This window comes from Sinocyclocheilus rhinocerous, unplaced genomic scaffold (assembly GCF_001515625.1).
Source record: "Sinocyclocheilus rhinocerous isolate Xijiao unplaced genomic scaffold, SAMN03320098_v1.1 scaffold228, whole genome shotgun sequence".
In the NCBI taxonomy this organism is placed as follows: Eukaryota; Metazoa; Chordata; class Actinopteri; order Cypriniformes; family Cyprinidae; genus Sinocyclocheilus; species Sinocyclocheilus rhinocerous.
Window position 1 is genome coordinate 503,419 of NW_015634565.1, and position 24,569 is coordinate 527,987.

At 36.2% G+C, this 24,569-nt stretch overlaps 1 protein-coding gene across 1 annotated transcript in view; it reads right to left on the bottom strand.

Annotated features, from left to right (window-relative positions):
• Positions 1-1,982: 1,982 nt before the first annotated feature.
• The window catches only part of LOC107745912 (collagen alpha-1(XII) chain-like), a 75,819-nt gene continuing 53,232 nt past the window's right edge, over positions 1,983-24,569 (bottom strand). The window contains exons 67-82 of the mRNA XM_016559948.1: positions 23,504-23,613; positions 17,228-17,386; positions 16,507-16,584; positions 14,029-14,115; positions 11,753-11,806; positions 11,526-11,621; positions 9,344-9,397; positions 7,472-7,525; positions 6,573-6,626; positions 6,386-6,457; positions 5,691-5,726; positions 5,538-5,604; positions 4,692-4,874; positions 4,105-4,182; positions 2,912-3,082; positions 1,983-2,128 (exon numbers count right to left, since the gene is read on the bottom strand). Coding sequence (XP_016415434.1) covers positions 2,121-2,128; positions 2,912-3,082; positions 4,105-4,182; positions 4,692-4,874; positions 5,538-5,604; positions 5,691-5,726; positions 6,386-6,457; positions 6,573-6,626; positions 7,472-7,525; positions 9,344-9,397; positions 11,526-11,621; positions 11,753-11,806; positions 14,029-14,115; positions 16,507-16,584; positions 17,228-17,386; positions 23,504-23,613 — 1,361 coding nt within the window. The 3' untranslated portion in view covers positions 1,983-2,120. The remainder of the gene's footprint in view (positions 2,129-2,911; positions 3,083-4,104; positions 4,183-4,691; positions 4,875-5,537; positions 5,605-5,690; positions 5,727-6,385; positions 6,458-6,572; positions 6,627-7,471; positions 7,526-9,343; positions 9,398-11,525; positions 11,622-11,752; positions 11,807-14,028; positions 14,116-16,506; positions 16,585-17,227; positions 17,387-23,503; positions 23,614-24,569) is intronic.

The following is a 24,569-nucleotide window of genomic DNA, read 5'->3' on the forward strand; positions in this document are numbered from 1 at the left end:
AACCCTTCAAAGTTAATAAATTATCAAACACCTTTCACCTGCACGCTGCGATGTGTGACACGTCAATGATTCCAATCGGACACATATTCAATGCGATTTTACAAGCGATGGAGTACAGAAAGAAGCTTTGAGGTTATATTAGGAGATTCATGCGTCTGATCTGCTGAATTCACACAGGGTTTGAAGGGTTAAATTATCTGTACAAGCCGTCAAAATGTCAACAAACAAATAACATGAGCCAATTTTTTTTACCAAGCTTTCCTTTCAGATCCCGCCTCTGGCAGTGACCTCTTGCGCCGTTGGTTTGGTGAGATCTCAAAGTCTTCTTCTGGGATTGGGACTATTTGCTCGGCATCAGGTGGAAACTGTTCTGCTTGGAGATACGGCAGTGGCCAGTTGAGTCACTCAACAAGCAAAAATACCATTATTACCTTTCTCAATCTGGCTACGGTAAGTGCAAGGGGTTAGAAACTGCTTGTCGATGAGTTGTAAATGGATCAGTGCTTTATGTATGTACTTTACACACAGCAGGGTCTAAAAGCCTGAAACCTCAAGTGAAAACCCTTCCAAATTACATCGGCAAAACAATCCGATTTACAAGGTTTGATCTTACTAATTAGATGAAAGATCTTCAACTTTTCTTTTTCCTACAACTCACACAAGGTCATGGGTTCAATTCCCAGCCAGTGCACATGCTGACAACATAAATAATTTGAATATAATTTGAATCTAACCAGCTTTGGATAAAAGTGTCTGCCAAATACATAAGATTCAAATGAAACCACAAGCTTCAAAATCTCAAAACACTGTTTTCCAGATTTAAATAAAAACAACAACAACAATTTTCAATGAGGTTGCAGACTTTGGGACCCCAATGTTTGTATGTAGGGTTAATTAATTCAGGATAATTGGACCAATTTTTCCAGTCATCTCAATGGCAAAAAGTTGCCCGATACCTGAATTCATCCTTTATTTATAGACATAGTAAAATTACTATCAAAACTAATGTCTGCTGATATGGGCAAGTTTGCCATTGAGCACACCTATAATCTTCTAAACCCTTACTCCCAGCCAAATGAAAGAGAAATGATCTCACTGATACAGAAATGAACCTTTAGAAAATTAAACTGGCAAGATGAGTGCATACATACTGATAAAAGTGTCTGCCAAATACATAAGATTCAAATGAAACCACAAGCTTCAAAATCTCAAAACACTGTTTTCCAGATTTAAATAAAAACAACAACAACAATTTTCAATGAGGTTGCAGACTTTGGGACCCCAATGTTTGTATGTAGGGTTAATTAATTCAGGATAATTGGACCAATTTTTCCAGTCATCTCAATGGCAAAAAGTTGCCCGATACCTGCATTCATCCTTTATTTATAGACATAGTAAAATTACTATCAAAACTAATGTCTGCTGATATGGGCAAGTTTGCCATTGAGCACACCTATAATCTTCTAAACCCTTACTCCCAGCCAAATGAAAGAGAAATGATCTCACTGATACAGAAATGAACCTTTAGAAAATTAAACTGGCAAGATGAGTGCATACATACTAAAGTAGAAAAGAAAAGAAACCTCCAGGGTCCGATGAACAAAAAGAAACTGGCCCTGAGCAAACGTCTGTGAGATCACTTAAGGCACGCAGTAAAATAAGAGGCACTAGTGTCAGCATTATGCAAGCAGTTGAATTCAAGCTCACTACGAGGGTTAAAACTATTGTTTTTTTAGTGGACTGGGCTTCCCCTACTAGGCATGATTAGTTTATGTCCAGATAAACAAAAACTCTTGGAGTTAACATGCTAAATGACAGTTGTTTTGGCTACAGATCCACCTGGTTAGTATTTGTTGTGTTTTTGCGTGTTTTGGTCATGCGTCTCCAGCCGACTGCAGCTTGTTTTCGGTTGCCGTCACTGATGCCCGTGGCTGTGAGTTGTGGTTAGTACCCATCCGCAGATCGTAATCTCTGTTTGTTGCTTTTATCTGTTTGTTTGTTTGCTTTTGTTCAATAGTGTTCACTTAATCATCTCCGTGGTTGGTTATCCGCACAGAGCCCAATAACATGTGATTTTCTCAGGATTTCAAAGTGTAAGCAGCACAGGTGGTTTAGAAAGTTTATGAACCTGGAACAGGTCAAAGAGGGGATTAGAATTCTTTGCCAGACAAATCACAAACTGAAAATTAGCTTCTGATACTTTGATACTAGAGAGGGTGAAAATCTGGAGCATATTTCCTTCCAAAATCAAAAGAAAAGACTTAATGGCTTTGTAACAACTGACTTATTGAATAACAATTTTGGCCTCAAAGTTAGCATATGGCTTTTACAGACAATTCTTAATATTCCGTGCACTACAGAAATATGAATGAATTTTTTGTATTGCTGCTGTACAGTTCAAAAGTTTGGGGTCAGTGAAATAATTTCATTGAGAATGGATGCATTAAAATGCATCAGAAGTGACAATGAAGACTGGAGTAATGGCTGCTAGAAATTCAGCTTTGCCTCACAGGAATAAATTACATTTAAAAACATATTACAATAGAGAACAGTTATTTTAAATTGCAAAAATATTTCAAAATATGACACAATATTTTAGTCAAACAAAAGCAGCCTTGGTGAGCAAAAAAGACTTTCAAAAACATTTAAAAAATCTATGTTTATGTCGAAATAATGCCATCATAAAAATGGCTGCATTTTATTTATTTTGATATTTTTGATTTTGGAGTGAAAATGACTCGTGCATGTTCTTGAAAAGTTTGGTAAGATTCACCCATGATAATCTGCATTATTCAGCTGTAACTAGCTACATCATCTTCTGCTCAGTTCATGCACTGTGTTACACTACACATGCTATTAATGTTATTTCTACTGTCATGCACCGGGCACAGCTAGAACATGAGGGACGTACCTCTGTAACCCTGTCCGTTATATGGGATACCGACACACTGAGAGGAGTCACAGTAGCCAGGGGGGCCGGGTGGACCACGTACACCGCTGACACCGTTGCGACCAGACTGACCGCGGTTGCCCGGAGGGCCGGTTGAACCAGGAGGGCCGATTCTGGACTCACCAGGTGGGCCTACAGAAATCAGGAAAAATATTGCCTCAGAAATTACCTTTAAATGTGACATAAATGGGGGCTTATAAGATAATTAGCTTTCAGAAATGCTATCAAAAATAATTTTACACTTGTGCCACATTGGCATTCTTTTATTTAATAATTTTTGGTGCACAATTTTTATATTAATTGTAGCATGAAATCATACATATATTTTAGTTTTTATCTGCAGTGTAAATGTTCAGTGTAAATAAATCTCTGTACCATTAGCATCACCAAACAGAACTGCATAAGCAATGACTGTTTCCAAACAGGTTGCTGTTTATGAAAAGGGGCTTAAAAGGGAATTAACTTCCAGAAATATTTTCAATTTGACTGCACTGATAATGCTGGATGAGAACTGAACTGAACTGGATAATGACACTATCTTCTTCAGCAGAGCTTTCTTTCATTCCTCAATAAAGTTTATCATTATAGAGGAACTTTTGCAACATTGACACAGTTACTGGAAAAAAAGTTGAATCAACACTGAACTTATCTAATCTGAATAATGGCACTATTGTCTTCTTTAGAGCTGCTTTATAGCTGGATTCAATTTGTTTCATAACTGATGAACTTTTTAACATCGACATGAATAATGGCATTATTATCTTATGTAGAGCTGAAACTGACATCATTTTATAAGTGTTGAAATTTTACAACACTGCTTTTTTATTTCTGTGAAGCTGCTTTGAAAAAGTCTGTATTGTATAAAGCACAATATAAATAAATGTGATTTAACTTGACTTGACATAGTTTCTTTGAGGGAAAAGTCTGGAAGAGTTATGTCCGTTAATTTTTTTTAAGTGTTACGTAACTTAAAACGCGACACATCCAACAGCTCTGTCTAAAAATGAAAGTGGCGGATGTGAGTTCAAATATAGCATAAGGAAAAAAACGGCCCAGTAAATCACAATTTTCCCTGATATTTCCAGTTTTTTTCAGAACTGTATTCCTCATCTAGATGAGCTCCAGTAAGCTAGGTTTCAGCACATGAAACATACCAGGTGGTCCAGTGGATCCTCTCTGTCCTTTCTCTCCGATGCCTGGACTTCCTCTATCTCCCTTTTCTCCAGCTGGTCCTAATGAAAACACACACAAACACAGATATATAAATCCACACACACATAGCTGCATATATGCATCTGCAACACACTGCTAAATGTGCCATAGCCGAACGTCTTACTTAAACTCTTGCAGCAAGATTCCTTAAAGGGTTCCATAAAGAGCAATTCATAAAAGAACCAGTTTTTTTTAGAGTGAAGAACATTTTAAAAATCTAAAGAACTTTTTTTCCACAATTAAGAACCTTTTGTGGAATGGAAAGATTCTATGAATGTTAAAGGTTCTTCATGGAACCATCAATGCCAATAAAGAACCTTTAATTTTAAGTGTATGAGAGAGTGTTTCCTATTAATTTAGACAGCAAACCGCACGGCAGCTCAATTATTTGTCTTAGCATTTCTACATATACTGTACAGCGAGGGCAGTAGTCCAAACTAACCACAGTTCTTGAGGCTGATTAAAATCACATGGTTGTATTTGGCACGGTTTTCTGTTTATGTTTTGGGTTTGCTGTTGTTTCAGGTACCTTGATCTCCCTGGCGTCCAGGCAACCCTGGACTTCCGGGAAGGCCATTTCTGCCTATCCGACCGGGCTCTCCGCGTGGTCCCATGGATCCGGAAGGTCCAGGGGGACCAGCGGGCCCTGGGCTGTTGCTGTGATAGTTGCTGGGGATCTGGTTCAGCACTTCGTTGAATCGACCCATTTGTCCTGTATAATGTAAACCATGAAACAGCAGATTTGAATGAAATGTAACCCTTGGGATCATCTGAACATCATGTCTCATAACATCTTTTAGTCATGAGTACACTACTGTTTAAAAGTTTGGGGTTAGAAAGAATTCAATATTTTTATTGAGCAAGGGCATGGTAAACTGATCAAAAGTGACAGTAAAGTCATTTATAATGTTACAAAAGATTCTATTTCAAATAAATACTGTTCCTTTGAACTTTCTAATGATCAAAGAATTAAGAAAAAAAAAAAAGATCACTGTTTCCACAAAAGTATGAAGCTGCACAACTGTTTTCAACATTGATAATAATCAGAAATGTTTCTTGAGCAGCAAATCAGTATATTAGAATGATTTCTGATGTATCGTGACACTGAAGACTGGAGTAATGATGCTGAAAATTCAGCTTTGATCACAGGAGTAAATGACATTTTACAATATATTCACACAGAAAACAGTTATATTAAATTGTAATAATATTTCACTATATTACACTGTTTTCACTATTTTTTATTGAATAGTGTATATTCACAGTATACTTTATTGCTTAAATTGCAAAAAATTGCATGTACTTTTCTCGATTTGAATCGTATACAGCAAGTAATTTTTTGCATCAGAACAGTCTACTGGATGAAATGCATTACCGTTCACGAGCTGTTCGCACACTTGTCTGGCAATAGAGCGCATCATGCTCTGGGATGCGATGTCTCCCTAGGAGGATGAATACGAGATGTTAACGTCTCCTCCACTCAAACTCTTGTGAAATGATGAAAGCAGATATTAAAATCATCACTCACTCTGTCTCCTTTGTCTCCTTTAACCCCAGTCGGTCCCTGTATGAATGAAATCATATTTCTCTTTAAATAGACTGTGACGCTTCCAAACATAAACTAAAATCACTTGCTTGCTCCTGACTTATGCCCAAAACCACACTGTGCATTTCAGTGAGTAAATATTTATTGAACTGAATTGCAAACAACGTGGATCGCACTTCCTTTCTTAACTTTTTGGATAAAAAAAGGTCAAAAACAGTCTTAATATGTTTAGTAAAACTCATAGAAAGGTGCCACTCGTGTTTTGTAAAACTAAACAATTAACTATTAAAAGAAACTTTGAATCAGATGTTTCTTCTAAAAGATACTTTTTCTTCTAAAAAGTAAAAATAGACTAAAAACATTTAAATAAGTCGCTAGTTGTTATACAGTGAGTATTCATCTGTAAAATGAATATAAACAGCAGATCAGATCATTTGCTCTTGGAAGAATTTGATGAGAAATGCTTAAGTTCATACTGAAATTTCAGATTTTACTAAATCTTGGCAAATCTGTGCACAGTTTCAGAGATCTAGAAGAACCACAGATGAGATTACTGGGGTCTTTTTCTCAGAAGGAATATCAAAGAGATGTTGTTTTCTCTCTTTTTTTTTCCAATTTAGCGAATTAGTGTCAGTATTGTGCTGTTATATGTCTATGAAAACCAAAAGGTTTCATACCGGAACACCTGTATCTCCATTCTTTCCAGGCTTTCCAGTAGGTCCCGGCATTCCAGGGGCTCCTGGGGGTCCCTGAACAAAAGAATAACAGCTCTGGTCTTCAGCAAAACAGATGTCTGCAATACAGTCTCACATCTGAGTAAAAGAAAACAAATTTAACAACACCCCCCCCCCAAAAAAAACATACCATTGGTCCTTGTGGGCCCATGGGTCCTGGGGGTCCCTCCTTCCCTGGGGGTCCCTGTGTCGATAACATACATGCATAGATCCACATAAGTCTGATAACACACATGTTTGTTCAGATGAATCGCATCTTAATGAGTATCTCAAAGAAACATCTGTGTTGTATTTGAGCCCCAAATAAAAATGAAGAACATGAAGCCTATTTTAAGGACTACTGAGATGTTTTGCGTTTACTGTATTACATGCATTTTTTTATTACTGTATTACAGTAATGAGAGCATGTGAGGAAAATGTGCTTAATTGTTATGAAAATTCTTAAATTTAATTATTTACAAAATCATTTTATCAGTTAAAAATATAAATAATAAGAATTCTTAACTCTACTGTACATTACTTATATATGTACAGTATGTAAAAAGCAATTTTAAAACAACAAAGTTCAAGTGCTTTACAGTATAATAATAATAATAATAATAATGTTTTAGTATTATTAGTATTATTTTCATTATTATTATTATCATTATTGTTAATATATATTTTATTCAAAAACAATAATGAAATAATACATATTTTATTAAAAAATATATAATGATAAATAATAATAAACTTATAATTATTAAAAAAAATAAAAAAAGTCACTACAGCTATTCATGATTTAAGGATGAAATACTTTACAAATGTATAAAACGTGCATTGAAATAATATATATTTCACTTAACATAAGTGAGAAATATCTTAATGGTTTATATAAAATTTTATAATATCATTGTAATATGATGATATAATTAAAATGACATTAAATAAAGTCTTTTTTCATTTGATTTTGGGGTGAAATATGCTTAAAATAATACATTTTTATGAGAATCACCCTAATGTGTCGTACATTGAACAGTCTTCACTCACCCGTATTCCAGCAGGTCCAATAGGCCCGATGGCACCAGCCGGTCCCGGTGGACCCTTAGAAAAAGAATGGAAGAAAAAGCAAAAAGCTAAAACTAACAGTCTCAGTGCCAGAGTCTCACACCAGGTTCACATTAGCACAGGTCGCTTGCCTCCGACCAAACAAATCAAACTACTTTCCACAAATAATTTCCCACCAACACACAAGACATCCTTCCATTTCGTTCTTGCTAGCTTTCTTTCTTTCTTTCTTTTTCTTTGTCAATCCTGCTTCTCCTTTGATGTCTTGGCATTAGATTTACAGGGTACTTAATATATTCCAGATCCGTTTTACTGGCTGTTATAAACCCTGGCTGCATTCTCTGCAAGTCATTAAATGCATGCTGTTATAGCAACTCCTCCAACATGGTCACCTGCACGGCTCGGCCCACTATTCATTAAGAGGGATCGGATATCGCAGTCCATTCTGGAGAATTTACAAAACCACAACAGTGAGAAAAATGTCTGCCTTTCTTTGTCTCCCTCTTTATTTGTTTATTAAAGGGGTCATATGTTGTGATTTCAAGTTTTCCTTTCTCTTTGGTGTGTTACAAGCTGTTTGTGAATAGATAAGATCCCTAAAGTTGCAAAGACTAAAGTCTCAAACCCAAACAGATATTCTTTATACAGTATGTGGAAAATAATGTGTTTCACTAATCACTATAAAAGAAGTCCATAAGTCTTTGAGAACAGACTCAAATTGAAGTTTTTATTTGCCAAAAATATTACCCTCCCTCTGTAGCTGTCAAGTCTCATGTTAATAGGGATTTATTCAGTCACAAAGTTATCATTCGGCTTCTGTTCGGCTCCTGAATACAAAGCACAAATCGTGTAGACTTTTATGGTGTCTTTTTTAAATCCAAAAAATTCAATTCTCATACAGTTTCAGAAAGACATGTAAAGATGCCAGAATGTATTATTATTATTATATAACATTATAAATATATATAAAATTCTAATAAAATTATTAAAATCAGCGTAACTAAAGATAGTACAGCTATACAAGATTTATGCACACAATTATACTTTACAAATGTATTAAATGTAAAAATAAATTTACATTTTATTTATATATTTTATTTTTTACATTTATTTTATTTAATATATTATTTTATATAAATTATATAATTATATATTTTGTATTCACATTGCATTAAAAATCTTAATGGTCCTAAAAATAGACTTCATACAAAACATTATTTAATTATATCATTAAATCACTTGCTTTGCAGCTATCACTTCTATTTGAATAGTAATTTATTCGGTTATATAATACGTTATCTTTGGCTTCAGATTTGAATACAGCACACAAGTCGTATGGACTTTTATGATACTTTTTATGGTGTCTTTTTCTTTTAAATCAAAGCATGAAAGATTCTGCAAAACATCTCCTGTTGCGTTGCATGAAAGAAACACAGTTTTGGAAGAACATGAGAGTGAGTAAATGATGCCATAAAGTTCATTTACAATATATAGTGCAACCCAAACCAATTAGACAATCTTCTGCTGTTTGTCTTCAAATCAATCTCAAGATCCTCTTCACTAGCTCCACACATGCTCTAAACAGTCCAACAAAAAGAACGGGAGAGTTTAATGGGGAACCACAAAGTGGCACCGATTAGGACTCTGCGTAATTACAGCCTCAACCCACATTTTATCTCGTGGCGTGATCTACAACTATTGTTCAGCACTGCCTCCCAGCCATCCCCCCTCCTGAGTTATGATCTAACGTTTGCCACATGGAGCTCATCCAGAGAGGTAGCGCAGGCTGCAGAGAGCGAATAATCCTCCCATTTCCCCCCTAAGACTCGGGCGGCTCTCCAGAGCAACACTTACTTTCTGTCCAGGTAAGCCAGCATCGCCTGGATCCCCCTTTGGACCTGGACGACCCTGTGTGGAGAAAATAAAAGGAGACAGACCTGTCAAAAGAGCGTCCAAAGCTTTGGTAAAGCGTTTCGGCGTGATCCAAAGAAAAATTAAACACATATATCAGTTCAGAGAACATAGACAAGAGGGAAAACGAGAAATCTAGAGTTTGGCTGTGGAAAAGTCACTTCCATCATACTGCAGTTTTGTGTGTGGTTTTATGGTGTTGCTATATGGTTGCTAGGGTTTTCTGGGTGATTGTTAAATCCAAGACTTTAGGTATGGCTTTAAGGCGTGTTTACATCAAGGACAATAACAATAACGATAAAAAAAAATTCTAAATTTTTAAAAATCCCAGAGTTTTAAAAAAGTTTTAAAAAGCATTCCAATTCTATGAGAACAGACCTTGGTCAGGGTGATGCCATATTTAATTTTTGACAGAAATGAAAACAAGGCTGCGAGGGATTGAAGTACAACGCGTTCAATGGATTGTACTGTTGTTTAACACCGTATCGATTGTTCAGCTGACGAAACGTCAGTCAGAAAAAACTTTCAGTAGACAAAAACTCCATTAAACAGTTGTGAGTTGTAGAAATTACGTGATCTAGGATGTTTACACAGTGTGTGCTATCGTGAAGACTGTAGGTCTATTCCTCACACCCTCATTTTCACCTGTGTTACATTCAATATGGCGTCTAACCTGATTAAGGTCTATAGAAAAGTCCACAACTATAATGATAACGACACATAGGAACGATATCATTAGAATTACTTTTAGAATGCTTTTTCCAGATAAGCAGCCAATCAGAATTCACTTAACACACAAGTATTTATAATCGCAGACAACAAAACTGCAGCATGTGCTTATAATAAACAGAATGTTATCGTTTGTTGGTATAGATGCTAATATAGCTTATATTGTTATAGTTTTTGTCAAAATGATTGTTCTTGGTGTGGACGGGCCTTTAATCTCTGCTTTAGTCTGTGGGATTTGCACTGCAGTCACATTAGCAAAACTGTCATTGCATGAAGCACTTCTTTTTCAGAGGTCCCTTTCAAATGAAGCAGCTTTAAATTGTTAAACATGGCAAATTCAAGTTGTAAAAGTTTAACAAACTTGAAATCCACATGGTGAGATGTCACATGTTAAAACCACAATCATGTGGATTCCTAGTGAGTTGACTGCATTTCGCCTGCCGTACACAGATAAATTTGACTGTACCTTAAGTCTGATCACTTAGTAAAACATCAGCACTGGGGCTGAGCAATACTGGAAAAAAACTGACATTGCGATATTTCATTTTTCTGTGATATTGTGATAGCGATAATAGTGATTTTGTTGTAATAGAAAATAAAAATAATACAAAAGCTGAAAAATGACTTTTTGCACTGAAGTGCAAACTATCCTTTCATTTCCAATCGTTTGTGATCCACTCAATGACTATAAAATAATGATTTGATAGTAAATATTATTAAATTGAAATAAACTAGCAATAATATTACTGTACCTAAAATATTTAATTTACAGTAGTATTCAATAAAAATATACTGAAGTAATTAACGTATAATATCTTACGTTTTAATTTCTTCCTTTTCAAATGTTAAACTATCAAGATTTTATTTTTGCAGTTCAATTCATCTGCAGCCTCTGCAATTTGAGAATTGCAATATTGCATTATCAATTTTATACAGTATATATGTACAGTATGTATGTATGTATGTATCATGCAGTCCTCTCCTTAAGCCACATGATTTGAGGAATCAGAGCGAGTTACACACTGATGTTTAATACTTAGACCTATTGGCTTGTTTCAAACCCTTAACCCCATGTATGAGCGATAGTAATAGTGATGCTTGCAAACAGCACTAAAACACAGCAGCTGAAATGGAGAGGGGAATAAATCCAGTGAGATTTGTGTGCTAGCAGCAGGATCAGGCGGTTTAAAGTACTCTGATGAGTGTAAAGCCCCCAGACATGCAGGAATGCTGAATCCAGAGCTCGCTGCCATAATTATGCCTCCGCTACAACTCCTGGGATAATAAACAACCTGAATAATCCCTGTTTGGTGTGCGGAAGGATTTACAGCCGGCTACTGACTTCTGAATGTGTGAGGAGACAATGGATACATGATGAAAATTGAGATGGACTTACAGCCTCGCCAGGGATGGAGAGCCCACTAGGGCCCTGTGGTCCTGGAGGGCCCATCGGACCGGGCAAACCCATCTCTCCACGTGAGCCCATCGGACCCTGCAGGAAAAAACAGAGTCAATGTATGAAGACGACAACGTTCAATCCTGTAGATAAACTTGATGAATTATCTGTAATGTACAGGTTAAGACCATTCTGAATTAACAGAGAAGGATAAGCAGATTACTCACGACTTGACCGGGTTCTCCTCTTTCCCCTCGTGGTCCTTTACTTCCAGGTGCACCCTGGGAAAGGAAGAAAATGTGTGGAGAAATTACAGAGAAAACAGTCCTGATATCAGTCCAATCAATAAGAACATAACGTTATATGAATTAAAATTTTGACTACATCTGAATGAACCTTTTAAGGCAAGACACTACAGATAAAACTATTGCACTGGTCAAGATTTTAGGCTACTTTGCTTCCATAACTTGACTTCTTTCACACTAAGGGAAAGAAAACACAGTTTATCTATTAGCATCTGTAGATTTCAAGTACAATATGTATTTTTAAAAGCTGTTTTCTTAAAATGAATCAGAAATCTCCACTTCCTCAGCACTTACATACATTCAACGCTACAGTTTTATTCCTGACTAAATTCTGGAGGTTTTTACAGAAGAGTTTGTTCGTATATCATTTGCTTGATATATATTTAGCATTTTATTCCTAAAAACTTTTTGTCTGGCAGGAATAGTATTTTTGTTTATTAATGAGCAATAAAATAGATATCGAAAATCCTCTCTGTAATAACATTTTACTATACTATGTCAACAAATGAAACAATAATTTTGAACCTGGATTTATCCAATGTTCAGATTATTTATGTTCTGGAAATGTATGTTAATCTGTGCATTTTAAATAGACAATCTCTCATTTGCATATTTAAACATAACATTTCAGAAAACTTGTAATATATAATAATAATAATAATAATTCATTACATTTATATAGCGCTTTTCTATGCACTCAAAGCGCTTTAGATTGTCAGGGGGTATCTCCTCATCCACCACCAGTGTGCAGCATCCACCTGGATGATGCGACGGCAGCCATAGTGCGCCAGAATGCCCACCACACACCAGCTTATTGGTGGAGAGGAGACAGAGTGATATAACTATTGTAACATGGCAAATTCAAGTTGTAAAAGTTTAACAAACTTGAAATCCACATGGTGGGATGTCACATGTTAAAACCACAATCATGTGGATTCCTAGTGAGTTGACTGCATTTCGCCTGCCGTACACAGATAAATTTGACTGTACCTTAAGTCTGATCACTTAGTAAAACATCAGCACTGGGGCTGCGCAATACTGGAAAAAAACTGACATTGCGATATTTCATTTTTCTGTGATATTGTGATAGCGATAATAGTGATTTTGTTGTAATAGAAAATAAAAATAATACAAAAGCTGAAAAATGACTTTTTGCACTGAAGTGCAAACTATCCTTTCATTTCCAATCGTTTGTGATCCACTCAATGACTATAAAATAATGATTTGATAGTAAATATTATTAAATTGAAATAAACTAGCAATAATATTACTGTACCTAAAATATTTAATTTACAGTAGTATTCAATAAAAATATACTGAAGTAATTAACGTATAATATCTTACGTTTTAATTTCTTCCTTTTCAAATGTTAAACTATCAAGATTTTATTTTTGCAGTTCAATTCATCTGCAGCCTCTGCAATTTGAGAATTGCAATATTGCATTATCAATTTTATACAGTATATATGTACAGTATGTATGTATGTATGTATCATGCAGTCCTCTCCTTAAGCCACATGATTTGAGGAATCAGAGCGAGTTACACACTGATGTTTAATACTTAGACCTATTGGCTTGTTTCAAACCCTTAACCCCATGTATGAGCGATAGTAATAGTGATGCTTGCAAACAGCACTAAAACACAGCAGCTGAAATGGAGAGGGGAATAAATCCAGTGAGATTTGTGTGCTAGCAGCAGGATCAGGCGGTTTAAAGTACTCTGATGAGTGTAAAGCCCCCAGACATGCAGGAATGCTGAATCCAGAGCTCGCTGCCATAATTATGCCTCCGCTACAACTCCTGGGATAATAAACAACCTGAATAATCCCTGTTTGGTGTGCGGAAGGATTTACAGCCGGCTACTGACTTCTGAATGTGTGAGGAGACAATGGATACATGATGAAAATTGAGATGGACTTACAGCCTCGCCAGGGATGGAGAGCCCACTAGGGCCCTGTGGTCCTGGAGGGCCCATAACTATTGTCTTAATTTACTGTGACTAATCAACTGGACAAGTATGTGACATCTATTAGCTAAAATCTTTATCCTGTTCACCTGTAGTGTCTTGCCTTTTCGCAGGATGAAACACTTCAAACCAAACTATATTAATAATATTTTGAACTAAATAAAAAAAATCTGTTCCTATAAATTTGAAACCTTTTGCTGTCAATCTTTATTAGCACACTTCAGTTGACTTACCACTGGCCCTTGAGGCCCCTGGGGCCCCTTACTGTCTGAGGTGCATGTGCAGGCATTGGGAAGAGATGGACATTTGGATTCATCTCTCTGAATGACAGAGAAAACGAAAAATATAAGAACAAATGGCAGAATAAGCAACAACATCAGTGACCATCAACCATCTAAAAACTATTTCCTGATATACGTGGATTGTGTGAATGTTTAGCTCATGGACACTTAGTTATTTAGACGTTCTGAAAGGCACTGTATAAGTACAGTAAATGAAAAACTGGTTATTGACTTGACCGAGCTGATAACTAAAAGGTTGTAGGTTCAAGCTTACTACAGACATTACTCTATCTGAGCCCATCTAATAAAAATATGTTGCTTGTGCGCTTATGTACCTGATGATTTCTGAATAAATTGGTTAAATTAAAATGCAGTTTATCATCATGCAAAAATGAAGCTTTTCAGGTTATGTTGAAACGCTAAATATAATGGCAGAAGATGAGAAAGAAGAAATCAAGAAGTCAACATCATTAACCCAAAGATAAAATGTGTGCAAAAAGGTAAATAAGGTGTTTGTTTGTTTTTTTAATTAGCTTTGGTTGTATGTATGTAGCCATTGCATTTATTATTTGAGGAAACAAATCATGGTGGGAAAAAAACATGCACCACACTGTATTCTTCCTGTCTTTTCTTTTGTGCAAATACAGAGGTGTCTTGCTTCTGGCCGATCATTCAAAATTTGCAAGTGATCCAATGCTTGCATTTTTCGAGATTACTGGCTGGTTTTGGTTAAACAAATGAAACTCACTACTAGCCTCTCTGGATACCTACTGTAGTTTCCAAATTACATGTACTATAACAACACCTTTTTGCCATAATTTTGGGAATTCAGCAAAAAAAGAGATTTGTGCTAATAGTCATTTATCTGTCATAAGGTCAAATGTCACTGTAGCTTTAAGCGAGACTTAACAGCCGTAACAATAACTATAATAAGTGTACTGCATATCACCTTGGATAAAAAATAAAACTGATGACACCGCCAGTGCAGATCTTGGATGTGATGTCAACTATGGCAAAGTTTTGGAAAACTGTCATTTCTTCCACATAAATCTTTGTCTTTGTTTCTGTATCCTTTGGCTTTGGGTGTGAGGACAGGCCACATAGCTACAACACGGCTGATTAAAACCTCTTGTGTTTTGACTGTCAGAAGTACCATAAGCAGAATAATATTTTGCTTATGGAAGAGTTTGGACACAGCTGCTCTCATGGTTTGCATTAATAGGCACACATAGTGATTGTGTGAAGGCACTTGAGTTCAACAATTTCACACTTCTCAACTAAGAACCTCAAATGAATGACAGTCAAACATCTCTTTTAAAAGCTGTGTGCTGCTGACAAACCAAATCAAATGGAAGAGCGCACAACGAGAGATCAAAGAAAGGAAATGCTCTAACAATAGCGAGCGGTTTGGCCAAGCACATATTAAATGTCATGTTTGAATGTGGTCAACGGGGACATATGGAATAGTATGACAGATCCACGTGGGTGGATGAAGCTCAAAAAGATGTAGGAGGTGTGCGTGAGAGTCGATTGACTTGTCATTTGTTTTCAATCCAAAGTGACTGTACAGCAACCCCTCTGGAGCAGTCTGGGGTTAAGAGCCTTGCTAAAAGCCACAATGATCAAAGGCACGGGGTCGGATGTAAACATAATCTGATTTCATTCGTTCTACTTCAAAATTATAATTAATTATTCATGAAATTTACTAGCCATTTCTGTGTAGAATTAGTTTCCAAACCAATTTTACTAGCTAGGTTGCACCATTTGACGTCATAATGCTGAACGTAGCTAGTAGGTCGAAAGCTCACCGTAATATAATGTGAAGTCGTGTAATATGACATTTACTCTTAGTGATTCAATCGAATCGATTTCTTCCATTGAAATGCACACACAGAATAAAGAACATAATTTATGTTCAAATAACAGTCAGAAATTGTATCTGAAACTAATAAGGATTGAAAAATAAATATTGATTCATAGCATAAGAAATGACAATTATTTATTCTGATTTTATTTGACATGCACAACACTGATCATTGCACATAGAGGCACACTGTTTAGATCAGGTTTGTGTTGAAAAGCTGTTTTTGTCTTTTAAAATGTAAATGAGTGTAAATGTCAGCATTATCATATATGTCAAAAGGACTGAAGTCTGGCATGTAAAACAAGAGCCTATTGATGCAATTCAGTCAAACTGCTATTTTATTCCAATCATTACTCCTGGTCGGAGACTTTTGTAAATATTTAGTTTATACTGTACATAGAGTTATGTTTCAACTTCAAAAGTGTATTGGTGCAATGCTAAAATATTTAGTAGCGCGCAAGTTGCAACTTGTGCATTTATGTCAAAACTAGGCTAAGTTGTAGCTTACAAACAGCTGGTGCGACCGGCAACTGATCTCTAGAGGCTTTCTTAAAGTCTTCTCTTACCATTGAAGGAAGGTCACAACATCTGTCCCTGCTGGTCCAGCCAAGACTGCACACAATGTCAAACATCTGGAGCTGAAACTGCCGAAACCAGAGAGAAAACGGATGTTACACGTGTCTTTGATAAAAGCTTGCATTTTCAAATATGAGGCTCAGATGCCCATTAAAAGGATCCAGGGTGGAAAGAGCGAGAGCGGTGAGCTCACGGTCAATGTGTGATAACAAAAGTTTGTTTTTGTACCAAGGTACTCTTAAAAATAAAGGCTCCTTATTGGCAGTGATGGTTCCATGAAGAACCGTTAACATCCATTGAATCTTTCCATTGCAAAAAAGAAAAGATTCATTTAGATTATCAAAATGTTTTTCAAACAAAGAATTTTTTTTTTTAAGAACTGTTCACCGAAAGGTTCTTGAGAGAATCAAAAATGGTTCTTCTATCGCTTTCGCTGTGAAAACCCACTTTTGGAACCTTTAGTTCTAAGAGTGAACCATTTTTTCTTACCCATTAAAAGGATCCAGGGTGGAAAGAGCGAGAGCGGTGAGCACACAATGTGTGATAACAAAAGTTTGATAACAAAGAAAATTTTTTTTTAAGAACTGTTCACCGAAAGGTTCTTTAGAGAATCAAAAATGGTTCTTCTATGGCTTTCGCTGTGAAAACCCACTTTTGGAACCTTTAGTTCTACGAGCGTAAAGTGTTCAGTGTTTTCGCGTTTGAGCTCACTGTTGCCGATTCTCCTTTAGATCCGATAGATTTGGACATCTTTCCGAGAACTTGAAATCCATCCATCGACGTGTTTCCAGCTGGTTTAATCTCCTTCTCAGCCACTTCCTGGCAGTCCATGTTCAGTTTGACGCTCTTGGGAGATACCAGGATGTGGAGCTGGAATAAAAGAAGACTGTTAGATGTTCAAGCTTATAACAGACTCATGGATCATTTTAAAGGAAGAACTTGCGTTCATCTTCAGCAAAGTCATTAAATAAGTCTCAGTTGGCAGTTTTCTATTGTTGTTTTAAACTCTAAGAGCTTCAGGCCTTAATTAGGGATTTCTGGCAGTCTCTCTGTTCAAAGGGAGTGTTCTGGCCAGAGGCGCATATAAAAACCAGCAAGTTCCTTCAACACCAAATTCATCCTGATACGCTCAAGGCGATGATAACAGCGAGTCCATTGTAAAATATTTTTATAGAGAATTTGGGAAAAATTAACAGCAGCTAACAAGAGTGTAAACAAATACATCAACGCATATGACAGTGGAACTGTCAAACCATCCAGCCAAGTTTGCATCTGAGCTGAATCGGCCACTTCCTCTACAGATCGAGGGCAAATTACATTTACATTTAGTCATTTAGCAGACGCTTTTAGTAGAAGCAATCAGACCAACAAGAGAGCAACAATATACAAGTGCTGTGACAAGTCTCAGTTAGTCTAGCACAGTGCACATAGCAAGTTTTTTTTATTTTTTATAATTAAATTCACTAAATAGTTCAACCTCTTCAGCGTGGATGTGTTTTTAAGTAATTTACATACTTTTCAGAGCAAAAATGCCTCCAATATATGCAAATGAGGCTCAAAATAGCATAATTTTCTCAAAACATACACTACAAACTTACAAAGGATTTTTATTTCAAATAAATGCTGTTCATTTGAACTTTCTATTCAAAGAGTCCTTAAAAAATAATCATGGTTTCCACAAAAACTGTTTTCAACTTTGATAATAATAATAATAAATGTTTCTTGAGCAGTAAATCAGCATATTAGAATGATTTCTGGAGGATCATGTGACACTGAAGACTGAAGTAATGATGCTGAAAATTCAGCTTTGCATCACAAAAATAAATTAAATTTTTAAATATATTCAAATAGCAAACAGTTCTTTTAAGTTGAAATAATATTTCACAATAGTACTGTTTTTAATGCATTTTTGATCAATTAAATGCAGCCTTGCTGAGCAGAAGAGACTTCTTTCCAAACTTCTGAGTGTACTTTTACTCTTCTTAATCTTCCTCAATTCTGAGGAACCAAACAAGGTACCAAACGAGGTTGTACAAAATGGTTTAAAGTCCTCATGAACTTTGAACTACTTGGCCTAGGATCATCTGATTCGTCAGTCATGTTAATTGTGTTGCTCAGGCTGGATGTCATGTGTTTGGTCCTGTAATTGCAGGTTGGCGCTGTATTTCTTACTGAATTGCCCCCTCAGAGTTGTTTCAGCTCTCTGATCCGCCAAATCAATGTACACTGATATTCCCTGTTCACTACAGTGCATGATGAAGTTGTTTCTCCATATGCCATGGACCGTCGGGCTGCCAAGTCTTAAACACCAGCTAAACGCTGCGATGTAATCACATTTCTCCTCCGCAAGCTAATGGAGGAGCTCAAAGCAGGACTGATGCTATGGATCAGGAATGGATTGGAAATTTGCGGTCAGCAAATAGAGGGGATGCGATTCTGATCTGACCGCAGAGGATTGGTCAGTATCAGTAAACATGCTGCAGGCCTGAGATACACTGAAGTTTACCTCACTATTGGGCTAAACAAAGCGAAAAAGACATGATATTCATTAGAACGATGAAGTGATTGTTACGGAGCCAGACCACCATCTTTCTGTAAGCGCTTAAACCAGTTTTCTTTCGAGTCTCGTCACAAACTGCCTATCAAACCTTGTCAATATCAAACCAAACCTGACATCACTAGACGTCTACACAAATGTGGTATGTATTATCTAAAGCTGTTCCTGTGGCACATGATTGTTTTCTGTTTAGCCTGGAGGTCCCCGGGTTCTTCTGTTCTCAATTATTATATTCCATATGGAATAATACAGCTTACTGCATAATGCACAGAAATAAAACTACTTTACAAAAAAAAAAAGTTGATAAAGGAAACAGAACACATTATGCAGTGATTAACATTTCATACTAGGGTTTTCAAAGTTTTTGATGTCAAGGATCACCTAATATGATGAAGGACTCTCTTTTTTAAAATATAAAAAGTATCTACATATTAAGAAAAATACGTTAAAAACAACTGTGTGATATTAGAGACAACAAAATTATGATTTTTTTTTATTATATGTTTATAATTATTTTTTTCAACAATTAAAAGTATTATTAAAAGTAAATAAAAGTATTATTTTTTTCACAAAATGTTAAGGCCCGTTCACACCAAGGATGATAGCTATAAAGATAACGATAAAGATATAGTTCTAAAAATCGTTCTCAGTATTAAAGGATAGCAGAGTCTACACCTCATCTATAACGATAAAGGCACAGAGAAACGATATCGTTGGAATCACTTTCAGAACGATTTTCTCCAGCTGATGAACGATGCAAACATTGACACCCAATGAGAATCCATCCTGCTGTAACGAGCTCGAGAATTTAAAGTGGCGGACGAACGTGCGCTTAGAATAAACAGACAATATCGTTCGCTGGTGTGGACTCTAATATCTTTATCTTTATAGTTATCGTTCTTGGTGTGAATGGGGCTTTATGCTGATTTTTCACTTATTGTCGAAAACAAATGCTCTTAATAGAATAAAGTAATCAGAATTAATCTCACAATAATTGTTTGTAAAATGAATTAAACTTTCTGAAATCTAAAATTTTAAAAATATTATTGTAAACAAACGTATTATCTAAAAATATTTATTTTTAATGTTTTCTCCAAACCGATATGTAGATTTTTTTTCTTATTGTTAAACACTAGTGCTATCTATAGAATAAAGAATAAAGTGATTAATCTCACAATTTCTGAACAGTCTTTAGAAAGCAGAATGAAATAGTAAAACTTTTCCACTAATACTTTGTAAAATCAGATTTCATAGTCCTTTTGTGGCCCTGTGAAGGTTCCCAGACCCCAGTTTTGAAAAACACTGTACCATACTATATATAATCTGGATATTCCACATATGCATATTTTCCACATATGGATATTCCACATATTTTCACATACTGTGCACAATATACATACTGCCAAACAACAAGAAAAGTTATTAGTGTGGCTTTCTGTACTCAATATTTTGCACAGTCCCTGCTGTTTATAATCTGACGCACTGCTTTTCTATTTAAAGTTTTGTTGTAACTGATTACGGTCATTTGATTTTATTCATTTTGATCTGATCACTGGCAGCTGTCCTCAAACGTCCTCTTTAATGGCCACCTGTGGCCGTTCAGAGGGAAGCAGGATCTTTTAAACAGACGACTTCTCCATTTCAACTGAATCTGCCACACGTTTGGACAGAACTTTCAAAACAGAGCTGTCCTCCATTTTAGCCAAATCCACTGAGGATATCTGAAGAATGATACGTCTCTGCTGGCCACACTCGCTTTCTCTAGGCTGCTTGAGAGCTTTCTACACGCTCGTGATCATTTAGAGCTTGGTGTTAAAAGATTTTTAGAAATGAACATTCTGTCATCGTTGACTCACCCTCATGCTGTTATAAATCTCCAAATGACTTTCTTCTGTGAAAAAAAAACAAGGACATTTAAATGATGATGTTGTCCAGTGGTCCAAAAAAGACCACGGAAGAACGAAAGTCACACAGGTTTGAGAAAATGATGACAGAATTTCATTTTTGGGTGAAATATTCATTTGTGAGTAACAGTCTTGCCGTTAAAAATCCCATTACTTGCACCACATACAGAGCCAGCAAAAAAAAAAAAAGTCACAATCCTTTGCTGAAGCTAGACAATCTAAATCATGTTTGTTTATCTAGACCAAAAAGCCATCTGCATGAGTAAATGACATGCCAGAACCATGCAGCTCTTAAAAAACACACTTCATTTCTGAAATTCAGACATTATTTCCTTCCAAGCAGGAAAGATCTGAAGCATGAACAATTCATCAAGCTCAGAGACGAATGCTTATGCCACTCTATTTGCTTTCATTAGAAACTGTCATATGATGCAGCAGGGCAGATTTTGCACCCTCTATGCTCTCTTGCAAAGAAACTCAATGGAAAAAAAATAGTTTATATTCTAAATAATCATGCAGTAATGCCTGCTTTGGCCAATCTTGTAAATTAAATACTTTACAAATGAAAAAAATCCTTCAAGTTTGAATTTGAACCAAAAAATCTATTCATAACAAATGAATGATAAGTCTGGCATCAGAGCAAAAACAAATTCACTTTATATAACATTTGAGTTAAAAACCAAAGACTTACAACGGTAAAACTAAATATTATAAAAACAGCTGATATAAACAGACCTCAACTGATTTCTATACTAATGCACCAAGTTTTGATATTTCTTGGCATACTAGCATAAACTCTGCTTTGCTACTAAACACCTAATAAATTCTTTGTCTTGAGTTGTTTCGGACAAGTCCTGCTCTGTATTTTCACATTACTCTTTGTCACTCTCACATGCAAATATTGCAAAACAGTCCTGCTCAATCATAGGGTATCTACCATGGTGCAATGCAGAATCTTGTCATACCATCCAGTCTTACTTTTAAGTGACTGGCGATGTGTCACCTGAGGCTATAGACTTATGGAAAGCAGCAGGGATGTTCACACAGGCCAAAACCACAACAAACAAGCCAGCACACTTCTCATTCAAACCACAAGAATTTACCCTGTGGTCAACTTTGACAGGCAACCTGAAGGACCATCAGGATCCAGGCCAGACAGAGACACTGACTAAAGATAAGGATGAACGAATAAATCAGCTCAAAGCATTTCACCTGCTCCGCGTTTGGCATCTGCTAGTGCTCTGATGTAAATGTTTATTGAGAAGTGATTCAATATTTTCCAGTTTGCCTGCCAGGGAAACACTTTTTTTCCTGGCCTTACCAAATATGCTTATAGATTCTCGTGAAGGTGATTTCTGGTCTTCTGAGACACGCTTGCATCTTAATTAATCAACTACATCACAGTTAATGTGATAAATGGCATGCACAGGTTAGTGCTGGCAATGCAATGTAATCAAGTTCAAACTATGTGTAAATGCGCTGTAATGTGATGCGAACAATGTAAACAATAAACGAATTGAAAGAATTATAAAAATTATGTATGGAACTTTGATATTTTAAATATATTACAAATAATAATCATAGCAGTTAATTTGCAAATGAAAATAATTAAATTTTTAAAATCAAGTGACTGAAGAAGCAGTGCAGTGATGTAACCAAGTTCAAACTATATGCAAATTAGCTGTGTGATGCGGAACACATTCAGTGATCGAATTTAAAAAACAATGCACAGAACTTTGATGTTCAAACAGAACTTGAAACAAGTGGCTGAAGTAGCTGTGCATCAATAATAGAAATGGCACAACTGAAGGCACCACAACATGATGTTGCAACACACCGAACGTGTCTTGTATTTCTACACCTCTGTTATGAGTTTTGCAGCTCGCCACATCAAAGCTCAATTTTAAAATAAGCAAAGACCATTTCTTCCTTTTGGCCTCATGCACAAATCAAAACATGCTCGTTTCAGATTCAAACCCTCTCAGTGGGTGAGCTTGCTGACAGTGACCTCTCTTTGTCCTATATTTCTATTCTGCAGTTGCAGACCATTGTCTTCTTGAAAGAAACGGCTCCCTTGATCTATATCCGTGGACATCTGTGCATGTTTTGCTGCATTCAGACATAATGGACATTTGTTTTGAGCCCACTTTGCTGGAGACCTCACACAGTTTGGCTCTGTGTATGTGGCCGACATAGGCGCCATTTATGGTGGAGAATGCGGGCACGCGTCTCCACCAATTTGCTAATTGCCACCTTTCCAATTTTGAAAAGAAGGCCATGCAACATTATTTGTGCATAACCCAACTTATATAAATCAGCCAAGCCTTCACCATTTTCATCACAACCAGCACATTTGTGCTAAAGGCCGTGATATAAACCTGTTATGAAAGAGCGTCACAAATCATTGTACAAGGACCTTCTGCAGGACAAACCATACTAGATTATCATCTGTAGACAACTGTAAAGTTTGATGTACTATGCAACATAAAATACCACATAAACAGCATGTATAAAAGCACAGTTTACCTTATGGAAGCTTCCATGGAAGATCCTCCTGACTTGATCATTTTTAAACGTGGCTCGTTGGATCTCTCCTGTTGTATCCTTATTATAAAACGACACCGTTTGGGTGGATGCTGAGAAAATAGAGAAACAAAGAGTTAAATTTCCCAAAAACAACCACAAACGAGAACAAACAAAATTCTCTACAGTAAATAGAAAGATATGATAGGACAAGTTGTTGGACTAAAGGGGATGTGGTGGATGGGGCAAAAATGATTACTGGGACAGAGAGAAAGAAGTCTAGAGGAGAACTGTATTACTTTCTCAATGGAGATCTCAGATATGTTATATAAGTATCAACTTTGTCTCAGATGTTTCTCCTTAAATTCATTAGGAGAACTTAAAGGAGACACAATGTGTTGACAAAGTCAAGTCTAGAGAAATGAATGTGGACAGTGTACAGGACTCAACAATAAGGATAGGGAGTAAGCTTTGCAAACTTCAACATGTGGTTTCCTGTGAGGCAATCACCGTTGTTATGAAGTCTTCTGATTTAAACTCGCAACCAAGATATAGTTATCTTGACAAAGTACAAGTCTAGAGAAATGAATGTGGACAGTGTACAGGACTCAACAATAAGGATAGGGAGTAAGCTTTGCAAACTTCAACATGTGGTTTCCTGTGAGGCAATCACCGTTGTTATGAAGTCTTCTGATTTAAACTCGCAACCAAGATATAGTTATCTAGCTGGCTGACACGAAGTGTTTTAATGGCAAAAGATTTATGATGGCCTTGGAAGCATCCACTGGAACTGATTGAAGTTAATAAACAAATCACTGATCTGTTTTATTCCAGCAAAAGTGTGTGTGAGTTGTTGTAGGAGTTATTTTTGATGATGAAAAACCTAAAAACTGATTTTATTATTTTTTTTGTGACGAGGCCAGTTCAAATGTTGACAAAGCAAAAGCAAATCTAAATTATTCGTCCGACCAAGCCAGCACATCAAAATCCTAATCCTGAATAAACTCAGATAATTTGGCTTTATGAGAATCTGATGAGAAGTGTGATTATTGAGAAAACAGAAGACTTT